Genomic DNA, 20,252 nt, shown 5'->3' on the forward strand with positions numbered 1-20,252 from the left:
AAAACAAAAAAAAAAAAAAACAAAAAAAAGAAAACAGAACGCCAATGAGATTTCTATATACTAGCAACAATACATATTGGATAATAAAATAGAACAATGTCTAGTAAATGAAGGCCTATAATTCCAGCTTCTCAGAAGAATAAGAAACAAGCCTTAGAAGTTTAAGGTCTTTCTGAACTCCAGAGTGATTTCAATGGAAGTTTATGTAAGTGGGATCCTATCTTAAGAAGTGAAAAGGATATAGCTCAACACTTGCCTAGTATGTGTGAGGTCCTGGGTTCAATTCTTCCCAACCCCTCATAAAAAGCAAAAGCATAAAAAGGAAGCAGTAGTACTTATGACAGCATTAAAGCACCTGATACAGCGTTATAATATCTGATAATAAATCTAACAACAAAAATTTGCCCCGAAAACTGCAAAATATTGCTGAGATAAATTAGAAATAGCCTAAATGCTTACTGATTGGGTGTCATAGTGTTGTTACCTGCTCTAGTCTCTATATAGTAACATAAATTTAACATTCCAGCCACACCTTCAATTTCCAAAAGGTCATTTTTGAGAAAACATGCCTATACATTTTATACGGCAATTCAAATTCTACAGCACTGTTTAAAAAAACACCGAGAAAGAATAAAGTTAGAGATCTAACACTCCCTGAGCTTACAACGTCTTATAAAGCCATGGTAATAAAAAAAAGTATGGCCCCTGTACTCCAGCTCAAACTGAGGGATGTAGCTACCATCCCTCATCAAAGAAGCTTATTTTTGTAATAGATACACTATTCCAGAAAGCCACAACTGGCAAAGAATGAGTGATGGTGGGGTATTCAGCCCCAAGTGATACAACTATACCCAAGGCTCTGGAAACATCAAGGAAGAGGGGGCAGAAAGACTGTAAGAGCCAGAGGATCAAGACGTCTACTGTGTGATTGTGTCTTCCAGCTACGACAGTGAAACTGCACCCATGAAAGCGCAGCAACATGACTGCCTAAGGAAGAACTGGACAAATGGAAATCCCAAATATGAATGGAGGAAATCTCATAGGGCTCCATCCCAACTTAGGACTAATTAATGCCTGCTGAAAGGGAGAATCAGTCTTCTCCAGGGATGAGCTCCCTAATTGGTTATCCAATCCTAAATGGTCAGAACTAAGCACACAGACATACACACAACTCTGAACAGAGTCAGCAGGTTACATTAATGTATTCTTGTGCATCTATGTATATAACAATAATAATTGACTAAAAAGAGGCCATGAAGTTGAGAGGGAGTACAGGGAGCGGGGGAGATATGAAAGAGGTTCTATGGAGGGAGGAAAAAGAAAAGGGGAATGATTGCTATATTAATTAAAAAGAAAAGAAAAAAGTATGATATTGACATTAATTTGTACAACTAGCTGAGTGGTAGAGACAGGGACTAGAAATAGACCATATATGTAAAGAGGTGAGGTTTTGACCAATGTGCCAAAGTAATTCAAGGACGCTAAAGGAATCTTCTATTTTTCTCTAAACAACATGGACTGCTTAAGCTATGTCTATAAAAAGTGAACTATAGGCCTGGGTGGGAGCCAGCCTAGCATGGGCAAGGTCATGAGTTCAAATTCCGGCACTTAAAAAAATAAACCCCTCCCTTCAACTTTGACTGCTATCTTATTCCAAGTTCAAAACATACTTTAGATAGATTATAGATCAAAATAAAACTCAGAGACAAAGTTTCTAGAAGAAAACAGAGGATTAATGCTATCATAATCTTGAGGTAAAGACATTTTAAAACCAGAGATAGAAAGAAAAATCATTAAAAACTTAAAGTTAGACTTTACACACACACACACACACACACACACACACACACACACAGTTCCTGGCACAAATAGTGGTATGCACCTGAAATCCTAGCAATTGAAAGGTTGAGGCAGGAAGACCATCCTGGAGTGAGATCATGCCTCCAAAAAGAAAAAAAAACCTTTCTATTTAACTGAATTAAATTAAGAAAATGAAATAGAAAAGCCAAGACTAGTAAATAAACACCAATAGACACGCATATGCTATAAAAAGTTAAAGGTCAGGATATAAAAAGGATTCCCCCAAATCAGTCATAAGAATAGACAGTGCCACTTTTAATAGCTAGAAGACATGTCAACAGGGAAGATACACAAGAGGTCAGGGGAAACATGAAAATGTGCATTAGAGATGTGTAATAAAAAGTCATGATGTGACAGATACTAATTCATGCCTAATATAATTAATGGTTTAAAAAGACTAGGAACATCAGATATTAATGAAGATATGGAGAAAGTCATTCACCGAAAATGGTTTAACTACTTTGAGAAACACTTTGGAATCCCTTTAAAACGCTACGCGTAAATTCGATCTGGATATTCTGCTTGGCTTTCGAGTATTACTGAAGAGCAATGAGGACATGTGTCAACAAAAGAAGAACATCTTTAAACTGAAAACAATTCAATGTTTATCAACTGGAAAATGTGTCAATAAATTATCATTATGGTAGAATATTATTTAGTAATTAAAACAAACTTTCAATATACTCTACATCATGGAGGAGTCTCAAATTAAACCAAGGAAAGGAGCACACGCATACACCCACAAGGATACACACTGAATAGTTCCATTTTTCTGTATTATTTTAAACAGGGTTTGTTTATTTATATTTTATGTAAATGGGCATTTTGCTTACATGTAAGTCTGTGTACCACGTGCATGCCCCATGCATGTCAAGGTCAGAAGAGGACTTTAGATCATCTAGGATTGGAGTCACAGAAGGTTTTGAGCCACCATGTGGGTGCTGGCAACAAATTAAACCTGTGTCCTCTGGAAGAGCAGCCAGGGCTCTTAACCATGGACCTGTCTCTCCAGCTCAATAATTTCACTTTAATGACATGAAAGCTAATCTATGATGATGGGAATCATATGTCAGTGGCAAAGAGAAGCTCTTTTGGAGTTTCATCCTACAGTCCAGACAGGACTGGAACTTACTTTATAGCCCAGGGCAGCCTCAAACTTATGTCAGTCCCCCTGCTTCAGACCTCAGAGGGCTGGCTGTGATTACAGGCATGAGCTATCCCTCCAGACCAGAGAATGCTTTTAAGGAGCATAAGAGAACTTTATCTGCAGGAAAGTATATGTTCTATTTCTTATTTCTGGCCGTAGACTACATTGGTGTATATAATTGTCAAAATTCATCAAACCATTCTCTTAACATGTGCTATATTATATGTTCTATAAAAGGTCTTCACCAACTTCGCAACAGACAAAGGTCTGATCTTCAAAATATATAAGGAACTCAAGAGATTAGACTTTAAAATACTAATTAACCCAATTAAAAAATGGGGCACTGAACTGAACAGAGAATTCTCAACAGAAGAAGTTCAAATGGCCAAAAGACACTTAAGGTCATGCTCAACCTCCTTAGCGATCAGGGAAATGCAAATCAAAACAACTTTGAGATACCATCTTACACCTGTCAGATTGGCTAAAATCAAAAACACCAATGATAGCCTTTGCTGAAGAGGTTGTGGGGTAAGGGGTACACTCATCCATTGCTGGTGGGATTGCAAACTTGTGCAACCACTTTGGAAATCAGTGTGGCGGTTTCTCAGGAAATTCGGGTTCAACCTACCCCAGGACCCAGCAATTCCACTCTTGGGAATTTACCCAAGAGATGCCCTCTCATATTACAAAAGCATTTGTTCAACTATGTTCATAGTAGCATTATTTATAATAGCCAGAACCTGGAAACAACCTAGATGCCCTTCAGTGGAAGAATGGATGAAGAAACTGTGGAATATATACATATTAGAGTACTACTCAGTGATAAAAAAACAATGACATCTTGAATTTTGCATACAAATGGATGGAAACAGAAAACACTATTGTGAGTAAGAACCGTCATCTGGCGATGGATGGAGATAGAGACAGAGCCACACATTGGTGCACCGGATTGAGCTCCCAAGGTCCAAATGAGGAGCAGAAGGAGGGAGAACATGAGCAAGGAAGTCAGGACTGCGAGGGGTGCTCCCACGCACCAAGATGGTGGGGCTGATCTAATCGGAGCTCACCAAGGCCAGCTGGACTGGGATTGAAAACGCACGGGATGAAACCGGACTCCCTGAACACGGCAGACAATGAGGGCTGCTGAGAAGCCAAGGACAATGGCACCGGATATTGATCCTACTACACATACTGGCTTTGAGGGGGCTAGCCTGTTTGGATGCTCACCTTCCTAGACCTGGATGGAGCGGGGAGGAACTTGGACTTCCCACAGGGCAGGGAACCCTTACTGCTCTTTGGACTGGAGAGAGAGGGGGAGCGGAGGGGGAGAGGGAGGTAAATGGGAGGCGGGAAGGAGGCAGAAATTTTTAAGAAAAATAAAAAAAATCAATACAGAAATAAATTTAGAAAAATGAGATTCATATTAGTAGTTTAACTCACACACTTAAAGACAGGACTAAATGGAGAACTACTTTGGTTTTCACTTCAGTGTAATTCTCTCTCTCTCTCTCTCGCTCTCTCTCTCTCGCTCTCTCTCTCTCTCTCTCTCTCTGTGTGTGTGTGTGTGTGTGTGTGTGTGTGTGTGTGTGTGTATGTGTTTGCATGTGCATATGTGAATTCAGAGAACAGAGGAGCATACACAATGTCATGTTGTATCACTCTCAGCCCTAACACCTTGATATGAGGTCTCTTATGAAACATGGCACTAACAGCTTTTGGCTAGCCTGTCAGGCCAGCAAGCTCTAGGGATCTGTCTGTCTCAGCCAGTGCCAGTGGTTACAGCTACAAGGAGATGCACCCACTTTTCCTCTTGGTGCTAGGGCTCTAAGCTAACTTATCCAGTCCTTATGTCTGTGTCGCAAACACCCTGTCTGTGTAGCAAACACCCATCGAATGATCTCTCCAGCCCCAGAATTTAGCTGTGTTTTTGTAAGAGAAGGTCTTGCTTTATAGCCTAGGCTGACCGGGAACCCACAACTATCTTCTTTCCTCTCCCTGCAGACTACTGGGATAATAGATGTGTACTGCCAAATATGGCTTGTTTTAATGTGACTTCTAAATCAATGTCACCTTTTCCAAAGGTGAGAGTGTGAGGAGGAAGCCCTACTACATGAGCCCAGACAAACTATAACTTATAATCAAATAAAAGCATATATAGGTTATTGCAAAAAACTCCAAAAAAATATGTTTACGGGGCCATTTCTTAGAGTAACTTGATGCTGCCATTTGGAAGCTAAAGAATATATATGTATGTATGTATCTTGTGAAATGTTTGACTCTGTTGCCACATACTAAAAAACCAAAATTCTAAGGGACATTGAAGCCTCAGATAGAGAAAATGGAAATTGTTTCCTCTCTTCTCCTTCCCCTTTTCCCCCTTGAGACAGAGTCTTGTTCTGTTGCCAGGCTATTCAGGAACTAAGTACCCTAGATGGTTCTCATGGCTATATTCCTGCCTCAGTCCTCCGAGTACTTGGATTACAGGTCTGAGCCACAGTGCCTGGCATACTTCCTACAATTTATCTTTGGAGGCATAATCTCCTTCTGCTGCTCAGGGTAGCCTAGAACTTGAGAGCCTTTCTCCCTCTGCCTTCTAAGAATTGGGATTAAAGCATTTGCTGCCATGCCAGGCTCAGTGCGACTGCTATAAAAATAGAATTTTATGGGATGGTACACTACTTCAGTCTCTGCTTCTGTGTGTTTCTTTCCTTTGCTCGTGCTTCCAGCCTTCGTGAACTGCTGCCCATTTTCTGTCTGTGTTGCTTGGGTCTTCACTTGCTGTTATATCTTCCAGATGTTTATTTCCAACCCAATTCTGCATTTCAAGCAGTTTGATTACTTCCATTTTGATAACCTTTCACTTCAAGTTCTACTTTTTTTCTAAAATAGCACTCATCAGTAATCCAAACCCCAAAAGACAAATATGACATCTGTTTGCTTGTTTGTTGTATTAGCTGTTAAGAGTGATAAGCAGGCTACAACCCACATAACCACAGAGATTATGTATAGAGTACGAGACTAGGGGTAGAATTGGATCACTTTAGGAAGGGGAAATAGAGTAGTTATGGATTTATGAATGGATGGGGGTTACTGAAATAGGAGGATCAAGAAGGATGGGGAAGGAAGGGGGCTAATGGAGGGATATGGGGAGGGACAGCTAAAACCAAGGGCCATTTGAGGGTTGTATACTGAAACCTAATCCAGTAGAAACTTCTTAAAATATATACATAAATAGCCAGGTGGTGGTGGCACACGCCTTTAATCCCAGCACTCAGGAGGCAGAGGCAGGCAGATCTCTGTGAGTTTAAGGCCAGCCTGGTCTACAGAGTGAATTCCAGGACAGGCTCCAAAGCTATACAGGGAAATCCTGTCTTGAAACAAAACAAAACAAACAAAAAAGCTTGGCATTTGGAATTTTATTTTATAAGCAATACCTTTCATTTTAAAATATTTTTATTTCCTCATGGAGGACAGTTACTTTGCAACATTGTCATGTGTACCTATCATGATAATGATAGCCACTCCCCTCTTCTCTTATCCTCTAGCATCCAAATTGGATAGTTCAATTATATAACGCTTTTAAAGATGGTTGCTGGTGTATAAGTACAATATTATTTACTCATTGCATTATTTAATTATTGTTTGCATGCATCTTCCATGTAAATATATAATTAAAAAATAAGTACTCATCACTTTTCCTGCAAAAAGCAGCTATCATTTCCCCACAATTCCCTAACCTCTCCTAAGCAGCATTTTTTCTTCTTCCATTCCTAATGGTATTTCCTAAGTTTTGTTGTTTTTTTGTTGTTGTTGTTGTTGTTGTTTTGTTTTTTTGGTGGTTTTTTTTTTTGGCAGGGTTTCATGTAGCTCAGGCTGGCCTCCCATACTCTATGCAACTTAAGGTGGGCTTGAAATTAAACTTCTGATCCTCCTGCTTCTTCTGCCTTCCAAGTACTGAAGTATAGGTGTTCACCATCCTAATGAGTTTATGTGAAGCTGAGTATCAAACTCAGGACTTATGCATGCAAGGCAAGTACTCTGCCAACTGAGCTACATGTCTAACCTGGATCTTTTGCTATTCTGGCTTATGCCATAATAGTCCCACACATGGACAATTAATTAGACTGGCCTTCTCCCGGACTCTGCCTCCAGTCCCTATCCAGCCTCCTGTAACCCACCTCTCATGTCACAACATGTTAACCGCCCTTGCTTTACACCTCTGACTCCACAAGGCACGTACTTTTACTATTTCAATGACGATCTCCAGAGTAGAACTTGGAGATCATAGTTCATCATGTTATAGCCCTTCTATTAGCAAGTCTATAGACTTGCTCCTATGTTACTGCTTAATAGATCTTCACTGATGGACAACTAAAGCTGTTTTCTATTCATCTGAAGCAGGGAGCCGGATATTTCCATTTGTACTACTTTGTTACATATGTTTTGCCTATTTGAATTAGAAGACAATGTTAACTCTAGGTCTGTGGAATCCTTTTTCATATGCCGGATGGGTTCTTGTCACAGATACTGCATTTTAAAATTAGTTCTATCTATTTTATCTTACGGGTGTCTTGCTGCATGTATTTATGTATCCTATATGAGTGCCTGGTGTCCAAGAAGACCAGAAGAGGGTATCAGATCCCCTGAAACTGGAATTACAGGTGGTTATGAATCACCATGTGAGTGCTGGGAATCAAACCTGGGTCCCCAGAAAGATCAACAAATGCTGCTAACTGCTAAGTCATCTTTACAGTCCTTTAAATGTTGCCTTTTAAAACAAGACAAGGGGGAGAGTTGCAGAGACAAGATTCTACCCTGTCCAAAGGAATTCCTTTGCTTAGGAAGTTTTATGACTTAAAGTTCACCAATTCTTAGTCACTTTTGAAGTTAAATCAGATCTAGTAACTTTTAATACAAATCAATCCTGAAATGGGAAATTTCTATAAACAACAAACAATGCAGGCCTGAGATCTTACTTCACTGTAATGAACATCCATCATTCCAGCGTCTTCTTTCATGGCTCCTTCTTCATCTATATTGGGAGTAATTTTCTTGAAGGCTGAACAGCCACTAGGGAATAATTCTGTGTGGAAAATCAGAAAGGGAGCATATTTACTACAAAAAATGTTTGGTAAATGACAGACACCCTTAAAAGGATACACTATTTTTATAACACAAATGACTTTGGGTCAAAGTCATAAGAACAAATTTCAGCCATAAAAATAATTTCATGCATTACTCATAAATATTATCACTCTTCTTCCTGCCCCCAAAGGGCCCTAATTTATTGTAAGCTGTGCTTTTGGTACACCATCTTCAATAGCTAGTGTAGAAGATTTCCTAGCATAAAAATAATATAAAAATACTCATCATTTGTACGTTTTGTCTATCATCTAGACAAGAAGGCAAACACTTTGGGAGTAACAACTGAATGACCTCTGGTAATCATCTCTAGTGTTTAAATTTCACTGAGAGTTGGAAAGGGAAGTCAGTCGGTTATTGGAAGAGACTGTCCTAGGATTTATATAACAGGCAGGAAGTGAAACACATGGCAGAGAGAAAACATCCTTGGGGAGACTGAAGCATGAAAAAACCCCATAGATTGGAAAGTTAGACAGACCTGACACTACCACTGCTTCACTGTGGGAATTTGAATGTTTGTTTCCCTAATATTTATAAGGTTTCTTCATCATCATCAACCACCACTACTATAACAATAATAATAATAAAGGTTAGCTTGTGAGAATTACATGAACACATGTTTGGAAAAGAGCCTAGCATGTAAAAAGGACTGAATGCATTATTATTGCCAAATAAGCCCATCAATGTCTTAAAGCCGATTTCTCAAGATAGACTTAAACAACTGCTGTCAGCTGGAGCCCTGGGAAGCGGGGAGTAAACTCCACCTGAAAACAACTTTTTACAACTATGGCCCCAATTGTTGTTGTGGAGTGAGAAGACAGATGGAGAGAGATATGTGGTCTTCCTAGAGCCTGGGTTTTCTGGGAGCTTGTGATTTAGAGGAGAACAAACGAGGCGCACTTTAGATGCACCTAATATCAAGCTTACATCCGTCTTCCTATCTCTGCCTCCCAAGTGCTGAGATTATGGGTGAGGTACACTCCACCTAGCTTTGACTTGGATTCTTGATCTTAATGTTTCATAGCTACTGCTTTCATATGCCCACGTGCCATTCTAAAGATGGAACCAGTCCAGGTAGGTACAACCAGTTGGAGTTCAAATGATCCCACGAAAAGAGTGGGTAGGATTTTGGAGGAGGGGGTAGTAGTGCCAATTTTTAATGAAATATGAGTGCCAGCCAGAAGAGTAAGTGGTAAGACCTGAGGTGAGAGCAGAAAGGGGGATGTCTACAGAGAAACAAGGAAATGCTTTGTGGCATTTTAGCTATATGACACTGAGAACAAAGACTTGGGAATGGAAGCGGCATTACCCTATAAGGAATGAGAAGAGATGCTATGGAGAAGGACACTACATCTTATGGGCTTCCGAGGGAATCCAAACGCCTGAAGCTTTGCTTAAAGAGGATGCTATGTGGTGGTTCAAGAATGCAAAAGACTTGACTCTTGTCTTCCCTGGGGGAAAGAGTTGTGCCCTCTCTCAGGAAAAGAGCGAAGAATGCCAAAGTCTCTTAGAGAGGGAGATCCAGAAATGCTGAGGTTCTCAGACAAAATGAAAGACAGTCTGACTTATCTTGAAGGTTATATTTGGGGACAAGAAAGAGTAACAACAAAGCCCCCATTGTCACTGTTTCCACTTGACTTGGCTAAAGAGAAGGGCATGAGAATCTGTCTATAAGGTGCCTCTGGTACAAAGAGCAAGTGGAAACCTGGCTGTTTGAGGGTGGGGTAGGGAGGCTGGGGTGGGGTCAGGGTCAACTGTACCCTCCTTCCACTTTCATTTTCTTTTCTTTTGTTCTTTTTTCTCAGGGAGCGGCAAGAATGAGACAAGGTCTCCCCTGTAGCCAGGACTCCCTATGTGGCCCAGGCTGGCCTCAAACTTCTAATCTTCCCATTCCTGAATGCTGTAATTACAGGCATGAGCCACCATTCCTGGCTTCCTTCTCCCCCCCTTTCCTGGCACTTCAGTGCCTGAAACAAGGAATGGAAGGTTCCAGCAGTGGTCTTTCACTTATGCAGATAACCTGGGGGCCAGGAAACAACTGGATAGAACAAACTTTGTTTTTATTTTTAAAAAGTCTAAATGATAGAACATTTGCTTCCAATGTATCAGCTAATTGGCGTTCTATTCCATTGCGGTTAAGAATATTTTTTTGTAGTTCACTTCAACAGAAATGGCTTAAGGGCCAGCTGAGGGCATAACTCAACAATGGAGGACTTGTGTCCTACGTATGCCACCCTGATTTCCATCCCAGAGGGAGGGAGAGAAAGGGGGAGGGGAAACAAGCTACAAGTACAGTGTTTAGACATTTGTGCTAGACACCTGTCAGGGATTTACAATGTAAACACGCCTTTTATCTTCCGTATCAATGGACAATTAATCAAAAATAAAGAACTCTAGAGGATCTTCATGGTCCCCACTGAATAATATTTAAAGCATATTTTGCTTAAATATTGGGGTCTTTTCTCGACTTTTCTAATAGTGCTGGGTTGCAGAGTTCTCACAATGGATAGTGGCTATCCCTTGGGGCCAGGAAACTGCCAGGGAGAACAAACTTAATTATTAAAAAAAAGTCTACATGCTTCCAATGTGTCAGCTAGGCAGCATTTTAGTCCATCTTGATTAAGAATATTTTTATAGTGCACTTAACTGTTTTAGGTTAGCCATCTATCTTGATATCCTTCTCATAGTTTAAGCAGCTAATTGAAGAAAGAAGCTGTTTTGGAGATTTTTTTTTGATTCACTGAAGCTGAGGTGGGAAAAACCCTGAGGAGTTTCTACTACTGCTACTCTTTTAGAATAAGATTCTCTAGTTTAAGGAAGTAAAATTTTCCAGCACCCATATAGACAGCACCCATAAATAAATATATGAGCAGCATTCAAATTTAACATCTCTTTGTTTAAACTCAAAACCATCACTTTTCCTCCTCAGCTCTTTGATTTTAATGAAGGATTAGTAAGTACCTTAAGGGTATTATGAAACACTTCAGTGACAAGTTTGGGCCGCATCCACTTGTTAAGACAGGTCAGATTGGTGATGAAGGTAGCTGCTTAATGTTTAAACAACTAGAGCAAAAAAAAAAAAAAACGGTCTTTCTAAAGTTTAGGATGAGCTAATGGAAATAAGTCATTCTTGCTTTTACTTAGACTGAAGGTTTTTGTACCTGTGAACAAAACAAGGTTCTTGGGAAGAGTTTCTAATATAGTTACCTATTTTCAAAATCTGAAGGGTATGTTCTTGATGGGCCTGGACCCCTCACTTCAATGCTAATTAGAAAGCGGGGCTAGCCAGTAGCCAGTTTCTTCAGAAAGCATTTAAAGTCACAGTACTGTGTTTAAGGTCTTTATGTCAATGGATTGGGGATTGTGGGTGCATGACGCCAAGTTTTGTTTTTAGGGTAACTTGACAAACACATCAGTGTTATAATTTTAAAAAGATGAAATGAGTCTGATTTTCATAAATTCTTTCTCCAGTTTAGAACTACTCGTAGAGACTGGGTGTATAGCTTGGTGCCAGAGTACATGCTAACCATGCCTGTAGCCATCTGACCAATTCCTAGAACCAGAAAAAAAGAAAAAAAAATGAAAGAAATATATGCACTAAAAGGAGAAAAATGGAATACATTAATTTTTTGGTTTTTTTTAAAAGTAAATCATTCTTAATTTTTGTTTAATTTAAAGTCTTTGTACTTGTGAGTAAAACAAGATTCTCAGGAAGAATTTCTAATATAATTACCTATTTTCAAAATCTATAGAGTTGATTCTTAATAATTCTTAATGAGTCTGGAATTTTATTTCAGGTTCATACTCTGTAATCCACCCTGATTTGGAACTCACCATGTAGTTCAGGCTACCTTGGGGTTTTGGCTGTCTTCCTGCCTTAGTCTCAGTGTGTTGGATTACAGAGCCCTATAATCCCTAGCTGAGTATACCAGTTTGAAAACCTAGATCATTCAGAACTATTACAGTATCAAAATATTAATTTAAAATACAAGTAAAATGCTAGCGATATTGCTCAGATGGTAGTATGCTTGCTTTCTCAACATTCACACAGCTCTGGGTTTGATACCCAATGCTGCATGAACTGGGTGGGTATGGTGGTGCATGCCTGTAATACCAGCACTTGGGAGCAAGAGGCAAGAGAAGTCGTCCAAGGTCATCCTTGGCTACATAGCAAGTTTGAGGCCTGCTTGGGCTACATGCGATCCTACCCCGGCCCCAAATTTAAATGAAAGGAATGCATAATTTAATCTTTATCGTCACGTTTGGGAAGAATCTCCCCAATGGCCATTATTTTACAGGAGGCAATGGAACACTGAACCTTAGATGTGAAATGAAAAACACAGAAATTCCGTAGTTAAAAAACAAGGCTGTGTCCTCATAGTCAAAGCCTGAGTAACAGGACTCCCTTAAGCTGCTTTCGTTTTGCCCTCGTGTTATTTGGTTGACTGGCTTGAAGGAAGCAGCAGCTTAAGCACTGTGATACATAGCAGATGTCTTGATTGCAATTGCCACTGCAAGTTAACTTTTAAACCTTACTCAGTTGTTTTGCTATCCGAGTAGCTATAACACGCAGCAATATTATTTGGGACAGAGAAGCACGGAGGCCGGTCCCTGAACTGAAAATCTTGAATGAGGAATGCAGAGCCATTGATGTCCTCCGAGGGCCTGACGCCCATTAGGTGTCCCTGCATAAAAATGGCTCTAGATACCTAGTCCAGGGACAGCTGTTGGTGAAAGATGAGGAGGGGTAACAAAGTGATCTGCCTGTATTACGCAGAGCTTCTCATGAGCCCTAAGAAGAATTTAATTTGTGGCAGTCATCCAGGGAGATAGTCTTGGGAAATAAACACTGGGCATCAGGCCCAGCCATGTACTATTTAACTTATTCCTGTAACCTCCTACAGAAACCGAAGCCAAAAATGAGCAATCCAGCTTTCTTTGATAACAACGTCTGTTCAACACTGAATAAGGCTGAAGGTAAACATATTTCAAAAAGCCCCATTCTAGTCCATTCACAATTGGAAGCTGCAAAGATAAAAATTATTTTGCCAGCTGAGAGTCCTCCCATCTCAAAACAGGAAGGTCTTACTCTTTCGGTGAAGAAATTCTGCAACGAGAGCCGCGACATGGACATAGCACATTGCAGCCTGGAAACAGATGACAAACAAGTGTCAGAGCGTGTTCAAAGGAGTTTGAGGAGTCCCAGGGGAACACGATTTTAAGTAGTCACCTCAGAAAAATCTCCATTTTTTATATGAATTTTGGCCATGCTGTCGAGCCAGGTTTTTCTCAGCTCTGGTGTGCTGGCATAAGATTTAGCTAAGCTATACTGGAGGTCAATCAGCATTTCCGGGTCTTTCTCATGCTCCTTCATTTGGGCAGTGGCCATAAGAACAGTTCGGATCCTCTTGGTCAAATCTTTGACTTCTGTGGGAAAAGCAGTTGCCTAATTTCCAAACAAAACAAAACAAAACCCATATATTTAGCAGCCTTTATCAATAAGGTCTAAGCATGATCATCCAATTCTGGGGAACATACTATGGTTTCTATTCCTTGTTAACTGTTCATGGTACTGCATTGGATGTGGCAAGTTTAAAGGGGCTTTAATTAGTTATTTTAAAATATATGTAACCAGCTAGGCTTCAAAGGCTTTTGAACTTGAGGGCAATATACTTAAAGCACACAAAAAACATGACCTTTGGAGCCACACTATCTGGCTTTAGGTGCTGGCTCCTGCAATGTATATGCTGGATGTTTATGGTTTACTTATAACAGTAACTGACAGTTATTGACAGCACATCGGTACCAGGTACTAAGATATGGATACATTATATGTTTTAATTTCTATAAGAATCCTATATATTAAGGAGTCTTTCCATGCACTTCTACCAACGGGAAAAGCGAGGCACAGCAGTTGAGAGGCTCAGCCAATGTGCTCTGGTTGGTAAGTCATGGAGACAGAACTTCTATCCAGGTGATCTGGCTCCAGAACTAGTGCTTGACAGGCAATTTTCCATACTGCTAAGTGTGCCCATCTTGCCCACCAACTATAATGCACACCTCAGTGAAAACCCTGCTGCCAATTTTCCATTCCCACAAATGAGAGGTTGTGAGTTACATCACACTCCAGAGAGATTCAACTCTGAAAGTGTTTCTGACCTCAAGACAGGGATGGGGCAAGTACATGGTGATGGGACTTAATATGAATATAATATACGGTTCTGCCTTTCTGTCTGGTTTAAAAATAATTAGTACAATAATTAATAAACATGCATCTTAGCCCTTTCTGCTTATTAACAGAAACTCTACTTCCTGAAGGAAAGGCTTACCTTAATTGACCAGGGTTTGTTGGTAATTGTGGCCTTAGCAGATGCAACTAAGTCATTCACAAATGAATGCATCAATGAATCAAGGGAAAGCAAAGGAGATAGTTCTTCTCAAGGAGAACCAACATCAGCCCTACTCACTTGGAAAATGTCACTAGCTACCTGTATAATATGGCACTGAGCATGGTAACAACTGGGAGGGGCATGAATTATTGGAGCGTGAGTAAAATAGCTGAAATAGTATACATTGCTTCTGTGCTCATGGGATTGGTTGGACTGTACACTGATCCCCTGAGAAACCAGCATCGCTGCTTGAGAAGCAAACTTTCCCAGCCTGTGAGCAGCTGGCACAGCTCCGTGTTTTCCTCCCTGTAAGCAGCATTCCTATGGGAATGGGTTTTTGGTACACAGATTCTACACGTCCCAAGCATCAAGTATGTTGTGACTAAGAGTTTTCAATTTTTTTTCAGATTTTATACAGTATTGTCAAATAGACTAGAGTATGACCTTTCCCAAGAATGAGGATAATTTCTCTCCCTGGGAGGATATCAGGACCTGTCCTCCAGGCAAGCCAACAAGAGATGCATTTTTACACTGCTCTAGTTTTTAGGCATGCGTGAAAGAGCCATGGTGGTCAGAATCTTAGATCTGATTCTGACGAACTGGTGCTGAAGAATGACAGCTTTGGATTGTTCCAGAAAGCCACACAATCAGTTACCATAACTTTCGAATGTCACAGAACTGACAAACAATGAAACCCTTTTGTGCCATTTCTCCTCCACTGTCAGTGGATCTGTTAGCCATTCGGAGATTTTTCTTACATTTCAATCACAGGATTTAATTAGCCAGTATTACAAATGGTAACGATTGTTAAGAAAGAAAAATACTTGTATCTTCTGAGTAAGTTTAGAAGTCAAGCAGAGAAAATGACACAGATTCGATTACTACCAGATGCTCATTTGCTTAATCTACTCAGTTAATGCCGAATATACCTGCTAGAAAGCCGGCGGCATGTAAAAGCCAGCAGCTCATAAAGCTCACAGCCTATACCTTCCACACTAACAATAACTGTGAATTCCATGGCGGTTCTGTGGTATAAACTCCCTTTGTTAGGTAAAGGGGTTCTTATTCGTTATTTTGGTGTTGGGGATCAAACCCAGGGCATTCACCGTACAAGGTAAGCACACACTTTACCAGTGACTCACAATCCCGGCCAAAGTGGCTTCAGTTTACTCCGTACCTTCATAGGTCTGTCGCTGTTTGCAAAATTATTGATAATGAATAAAGACTCCTGAAATCTTGATCCTCCACTTAGCGCAACATCAGCTATCAGCTGACTTACAGCAATTATTATCTGTGGGAAGAAATAAAGGTTGTTTTTTTTTTCAAATTTTTTTTTTAAAATCCTGCTTTGGGAAGTGGCAAGGGGAATCATTACACTGTGTCCAGGCTAGCATCTAACTTCTTTGTCTTCCTGCAGACTTTTGCTACCATTCCCAGCTTTCAAATGCTCCTTTGAAAGATTTTGCAAAGTCATGGGTTGTGGTGTTTGTTTGTAAGGCAGAGGCAGAGAGGTGTAGAGGCAGAGGCAACAATAGGATCTCTGTGAGTTTCAGGGCGCCAGAATTATATGGTGAAACCCGGTCTTTAAAAATAGTGACGAAAAGGACAGAGAAATAGAGATTCTCCACCACACACCTGATACAATGGTGGCAATCAGGTCCTCCCTCTGAATGTGCTCGCACACTGGTGGTTAGGATGAGTTTGGGCGTAACCGACCTTTCTCTTTGACAGTTTCTCACTCTGTATTACTTGTCTAGTTTATATGATGCACTAGTCTACAACCTCGTGTGAATGTCAAAATAAGTCCTGCTCAGACGTTAGCGGCTCGATGCTTTCCTCTCAATCCAAGAAGACAGTGATGACTATAAGCGCAGGCTCTGGAGTCAAAGTGCCTGACATCCAAATTCTGACTTTAGTGGCTAGTTAAGGCTTTACATTTTTCTTACATTTGCTTATTCTATTTTATTTGCTTCCTTGCGTGTGGGGGTGTGCGATGCCACAGCATGCATGTATGGATCAGAAGACAACTTGTGGGATTTATTTTTCGCCTTCTACCACGAAGGGCCCAGGTATCAGATTCTGGCTATCAGGCTTGATAGCAAACACTTTTAGGCACTGGGCCATTTCTCTAGCCTGTAGTTAACTCTTCACTGAGCACATTCTGTATTCTAGATGCTGTTCTAAGTCTTAATATTTATTAACTCATCTAAATTAAATGAAGCACTGACAGAGCTGATAGCAGGGCCAGAGAGTGGACTCTAATAGAAAATTTCAGGCACCCTGGTAAATTAATCAAAGCCATATTTTAGGGGTGGTAGGTATTCAACGGACTTCACACAAAAGCAAACAGTAAAGGGCTGACAGCTAGTGCTGGCTGTCTCTAGTTTGCAACCATCTCTCTCTAGACTTGAGACTTGTTTTCTTGGAGGATGTCCTCCTGCAAGGCAGACGGGACTCTTATGTCAGGGTTTTTACATGTGTTGTTCTTTTTTTTTTTTTCAAGACAGGGTTTCTCTGTAGCTTTGGAGCCTGTCCTGGAACTAGCTCTTGTAGATTGTAGACCAGACTGGTCTCGAACTCACAGAGATCCGCCTGCCTCTGCCTCCCGAGTGCTGGGATTAAAGGCGTGCGCCACCACCGCCCGGCTTATGTGTTGTTCTTTTTTAAAAATATTTTTAAATATTTCATTTGCATTGGTATTTTGCCTACATGTGTGTCTGTATGAGGGCATCAGATCCTCTGGAACTGGAGTTATATGCCGTTATGAGCTGCCATGCAGGTGCTGGGAATTGAACCTGGGTCCTTTGGAAAAGCAGCCAGTGTTTTTAACCACTGAGCCATCTCTCCAGCTCCTTTATAGCATATTTTTAAGGGCGTATTATTTTCTATTAGAATTGTACTTTATTGATGGCATTTTCAAAAAAGCAGCCAATAGCTGTTTCCCTATAAATAACCTTTTCTCTAGTAAATTGCTCTAATGGGACACCAAGGAAGATCTGTAACTAGAGACTGTCTATATTATCTGTAGCCTACTGAGCCAAGAAGTCCCAGCTGGGCTTCAATTCTGAGTTGTTTCAGCAAATAATCACAACGCTGGGGAGATGTGGAATAATAATTACCGCACAGTGTATTCTCTGTGCTGTGCATGGTACCAGCTGCTCTATGTATTTCATTTGTCATCCTCATACGAACCATGCAAGGTGGCCAATACTTGGCCTCATTTTACAGATGAGCAAACTGGTTCAGTCAGATTGAGCAACTTGCCTAGGGTCACACAGCACATAGTAGTTGAGCTATGCGTTAAACAGATAGTTATCTCTATAAGTTCTGCGATTTCCACAAAATCTTGAGACTAAACCATTATTTGTTGAGATAGGGTCTTGCCATGGTAGCCAGATTGATCTTGAACTTGTGGACTCAAGTGATCCTCTTGCCTTGGCCTTTCAAGTAAATGGGACTATACAGGTGCCTGCTAGCACCCCCAGGTCAATTTTTTTTAATTTTTCCTTTTTGAGGCAGGGTCTTGTCCTGTAGCCCAGGATGGCTCAAACGTGCAATCCTCCTGCCTTAGTCTCCGGTGTGTTTGGATTTTAGGTGTGTGCCATCATGCTTGGCAGTCTTTTCATTGTTAAATAAGGTTCTGCTGATACAAGCAAAGCAACCTGTATCACCTGCCGTGTATTATCTAACCGTCTTACTTAGTCATCTTAATTGAGCCTCACAAAAACTCTGTGAGGTAGAGCTTCTCCTAATTTATATTTGAATAAGCAGAAGCACCAGCGAGGCTGAGCAAGCAGCCTGCTCCAGGGCAGACTGCCATGGAATCTGAACCGCAGCATACACTCCAAACTTATACTTTAGAGTAGCCTTGTCCACGGGAAAGAGGATGTGAGTCTCATATCTATGTAGCTACAAAAAAAAAAGAGATGGAAGTGAAACTTACTTTGTTTCTCATATTTACTTTGTGTGTGTGTGCGCGCGCGCGCACATGTGACGTTCAGAGAACAACTGATTTGGCTTGTTTTCTCATTTCGCCATGTGTGTTTTGGTGATCAAACTCAGGTCATCAGGCCTGGCAGCAAACACTTTTATGCACTGAGCCATCTTACTGATCTGAAATTTACTTTGATGTATTTTAATTAACTCCCAAATTCGACAAATTTATTTTGATGTATTTTAATAACCTCCCCAACTCAACAAATCATTTTAGTATATAAACAATGTAAGACAACTTAGATGCTCTATTTTTTTATGTACTTATTCTTTGAACTTTCAGCACATGTCAGTCTGGACCAGTCACATTTCAAGATGGTCACATGGTCTGAGAAGTACAGTACAGGAAGGGAAAGTCAGATATTGATTTCTTTTGCAGTGCTGAGACTGGAACCCAGAGTCTTGTGCATGCCAGGCAAGCACTCTGCCACTGAGCTAGAGCCTCAGCCCTGTGTTCACCTTTTGTTTTGAGATAGTGTCCTTCATGTTACCCAGGCTGGCACTGCCCTCACTCTATAGACAAGGTAGGACTTGAAGTTAATATCTTCCTGCCTTGGCCTTTCAAGTATCTGTAGATGTTGATCTTTGTGGGGCATGAGGTGGGAGTGGGCACATGTTTGTAGGTGCATATGTGTGTCTGTGTATGGAGATCAGAGGTCAATGCTGGGCACCATTCTTCAGAAGCTGTCTATTTTAATTTTGGGGGGCAACATGGCTTAGAACTTGTCAAGTAAGGTTAGCCTGGTTGCTCAGTGAGCCCCAGGGATTTGCCTGTCCCCGCTTCCTCAGTCTTAGGATTACAAGTGCATACCACATGCCTGGCTTTAATAAATGTGTGAGTGAGCCGGGCGGTGGTGGCGCACGCCTTTAATCCCAGCACTCGGGAGGCAGAGGCAGGTGGATCTCTGTGAGTTCGAGACCAGCCTGGTCTACAAGAGCTAGTTCCAGGACAGGCTCCAAAGCCACAGAGAAACCCTGTCTCGAAAAACCAAAAAAAAAAAAAAAAAATGTGTGAGTGATACAGGTACTTTGCCTGCATGTATGTCTGTGTCCCTGTGTATACCACCACTTACATGCCTGGTACCCAAGGAGGGCAGAAGACGACAACAAATCCCCTGGGCTGGAGTGACAGAGGATTGTGAGCCACCGTGTAGGTGCTGGAAACCAAACCTAGATCCTCTGGGCAAACAGCCAGTGCTCTTAACTACTGAGCCATCAATCCAGTACCTGGCCAGCTTTTTTTCTGTGGGTTCTGGGGCTCAAACTCAGGTACTCCTGCTTGCAGGACATGTACTTTACCAAGTGAGCTACCTTTCTAGCTATAGATGTTGTTTTTGATAGAGGCCAGCGACTGAAGAAGAAACCATCAAGAGAAGCTTTGATTGCTACTCACCTGCAAGTGTGTCCTCAGGAAGGTCTTCCTTTTGGTATACTCAAAGTTGTTCCTCATCAAAAGATACAAAAGCGCAGATGCCTCATTCCGGGTTGAGCTAATCTTTGAAGTACAGCACTTTAAAACCTCATAGCAAAATGCAGCGCACATGTTTACTCTCCCTTTGAAAAAGGCTGAGGGAAACTAAACAAGGGAAACAGAAATGAGAACCTGAAAATCTATTAAAGTCCACCAGTAATCAAGTGTCGACTGTGCCTCACCTAAAACTATGCCGGGTGCTTTAGAGGATAACAAATTAATACTAGTCAGAGCTCTGTTCTCAGGATAG

At 40.9% G+C, this 20,252-nt stretch overlaps 1 protein-coding gene across 2 annotated transcripts in view; it reads right to left on the bottom strand.

Annotated features, from left to right (window-relative positions):
- Positions 1-20,252, bottom strand: part of Dock11 (dedicator of cytokinesis 11) — a 190,370-nt gene that overhangs the window by 22,291 nt on the left and 147,827 nt on the right. For both annotated transcript variants that reach the window (XM_038316459.2, XM_038316458.2), the window contains 5 exons: positions 19,925-20,107; positions 15,716-15,829; positions 13,380-13,595; positions 13,239-13,296; positions 7,984-8,090 (listed from right to left, as the gene is read on the bottom strand). In XM_038316459.2, the coding sequence (XP_038172387.1) occupies positions 7,984-8,090; positions 13,239-13,296; positions 13,380-13,595; positions 15,716-15,829; positions 19,925-20,107 (678 nt within the window). The remainder of the gene's footprint in view (positions 1-7,983; positions 8,091-13,238; positions 13,297-13,379; positions 13,596-15,715; positions 15,830-19,924; positions 20,108-20,252) is intronic.

This window comes from Arvicola amphibius, chromosome X (assembly GCF_903992535.2).
Source record: "Arvicola amphibius chromosome X, mArvAmp1.2, whole genome shotgun sequence".
Classification (NCBI taxonomy): domain Eukaryota; kingdom Metazoa; phylum Chordata; class Mammalia; order Rodentia; family Cricetidae; genus Arvicola; species Arvicola amphibius.